Below are 1,782 nucleotides of genomic sequence, written 5' to 3'. Positions count from 1 at the left end.
CCGCTGAGCCTGCGCGTCCGGAGCCTGTGCTCCGCAACGGGAGAGGCCACAACAGTGAGAGGCCCGCGTACCGCAAAAAAAACAAAAAAACAAAAACAACAACAACAACAACAACAACAATCATATGTTCGCTCGCTGTTCGGCAGATTGGCAATTTGCGCTGAGCCCAGCTGGATGATTCTTCCAGGCTCTGCTGGGCTCACTCATGCACCTGTGGTCAGCTCCTGGGTTGGCTGGGGCCTGGCTTCTCTCTGCTTCTTGTGGTCTCATACTTGATCATGGGATTGCTCACCTGGGCCTGGACAGGATTCCAAGAGAGTCAGTAAAAGCCTAGGCCTGCAGCTGGCACTGTGTCATTTCCACTGCATTCTGTAGGCCACAGCAAGTCACAAGGCCAGCCCAGATCCCAAGTAAAGAAGTAGACCCCACTCCTTGAAGGAACTGCTGCAAAGTCACACTGCAAGGGACCTGGCTGCAGGGAGGAGGATAACTGTAAGGAAACTAATATGTGATTGTTAACACCACAAGGAGTAACGGAAACAGTATGGATTGCTATAGAAAAGTAAAGGTGTTTAATAAAAGCAAAACAGGGAACAACGAGATTGTGTGTATTTGTAAAAAAAAAAATGACGTTTTCCTTCCCAAAAGGTTCCCAAACGATGCCCACAAACATGCCTCCACCTCGTAAACTACCTCAGCGCTCCTGGGCGGCCTCCATCCCTACCATCCTCACTCACAGTGCCTTGAATATTTTACTGCTGCCCTCTCCAACGCCAGGCCTCGTGCCCGGCCTAGCAGGTAGTTACCTTTGTTCTCCGCTTGAGAGATTCCTTGGATCCGTCATCATGAGACGACACCTTCAAAGAATTATTCAACAAGAAACGGTATGTGGGTACCTGCTGAATTCCTAAGTGGTGATTGTCAAAGCAGGTGCTAAGTTGCTTCCTAGAATAGGATCTGAACTGAAGTGCTATTCCCTCACCTCCTTTAACCAGCCTGTTAGAATTATGTTTTGCTCTCCGCCCTAGCATTAAAAATGGATCCACTATTTTCTTTTCCATTCTTACATTAACAAATTCCTTCACTTATAATTTGCCATACTGTGGCTATCATGGACCTGGAGATAGGTCCCCACGATACCGTAGAACAAGTGCACCCAGGATCTGACTTGGTAGAGAATAGCATATGAGTAACTACTTGCCCTCTGGAATGCTTCTGCAGGCAGGCTGAATCTGAATCTGTGATCATAAAATTATTTATGATCACAAGGATGAAAGCTACGTTTTAAATACATGAGCAATTGAGGATTTCCGTGGCGGTCCAGTGGCTAAGACGTGCTTCCAGTGCACAGGGCCTGGGTTCGATCCCTAGTCAGGGAACTAGATCCCACGTGCCGCAACTAAGAGTTCGCATGCCGCAACTAAGACCTGGCACAGCCAGGTCTCTAAATAAATAAATAAGTATTTTTTAAAAACACATGAGCGGGCTTCCCTGGTGGCGCAGTGGTTGAGAGTCCGCCTGCCGATGCAAGGGACACGGGTTTGAACCCTGGTCCGGGAAGATCCCACATGCCGCGGAGCGGCTAGGCCCGTGAGCCATGGCCGTTGAGCCTGCACGTCCGGAGCCTGTGCTCCACAACGGGAGAGGCCACAACAGTGAGAGGCCCGCGTACCGCAAAAAAAAAAAACAACAAAAAAAACCCATGAGCAACTGAATTGATTTAAAACTCTTATAGAAAAAGACATATATCATGTGGTGATACACTTAGGAGACAGTTCACAG

The 1,782-nt window shown here is 48.3% G+C and overlaps 1 protein-coding gene across 3 annotated transcripts in view; it reads left to right on the top strand.

The window, feature by feature from the left end:
* Positions 1 to 1,782, top strand: part of MED14 (mediator complex subunit 14) — a 71,896-nt gene that overhangs the window by 60,778 nt on the left and 9,336 nt on the right. For 2 of the 3 annotated variants that reach the window (XM_024116445.3, XM_024116446.3), the window contains one exon: positions 649 to 884. In XM_024116445.3, coding sequence (XP_023972213.1) covers positions 649 to 884 — 236 coding nt within the window. Of the gene's footprint in view, positions 1 to 375; positions 627 to 648; positions 885 to 1,782 lie in introns of those variants that run through there. The other variant, XM_028482533.2, reaches the window with a different exon arrangement.

Source organism: Physeter macrocephalus, chromosome 21 (genome assembly GCF_002837175.3).
Source record: "Physeter macrocephalus isolate SW-GA chromosome 21, ASM283717v5, whole genome shotgun sequence".
In the NCBI taxonomy this organism is placed as follows: domain Eukaryota; kingdom Metazoa; phylum Chordata; class Mammalia; order Artiodactyla; family Physeteridae; genus Physeter; species Physeter macrocephalus.
Note: the sequence above shows the minus strand (reverse complement) of the source record. Positions and strands in the feature narration are given on the sequence as shown.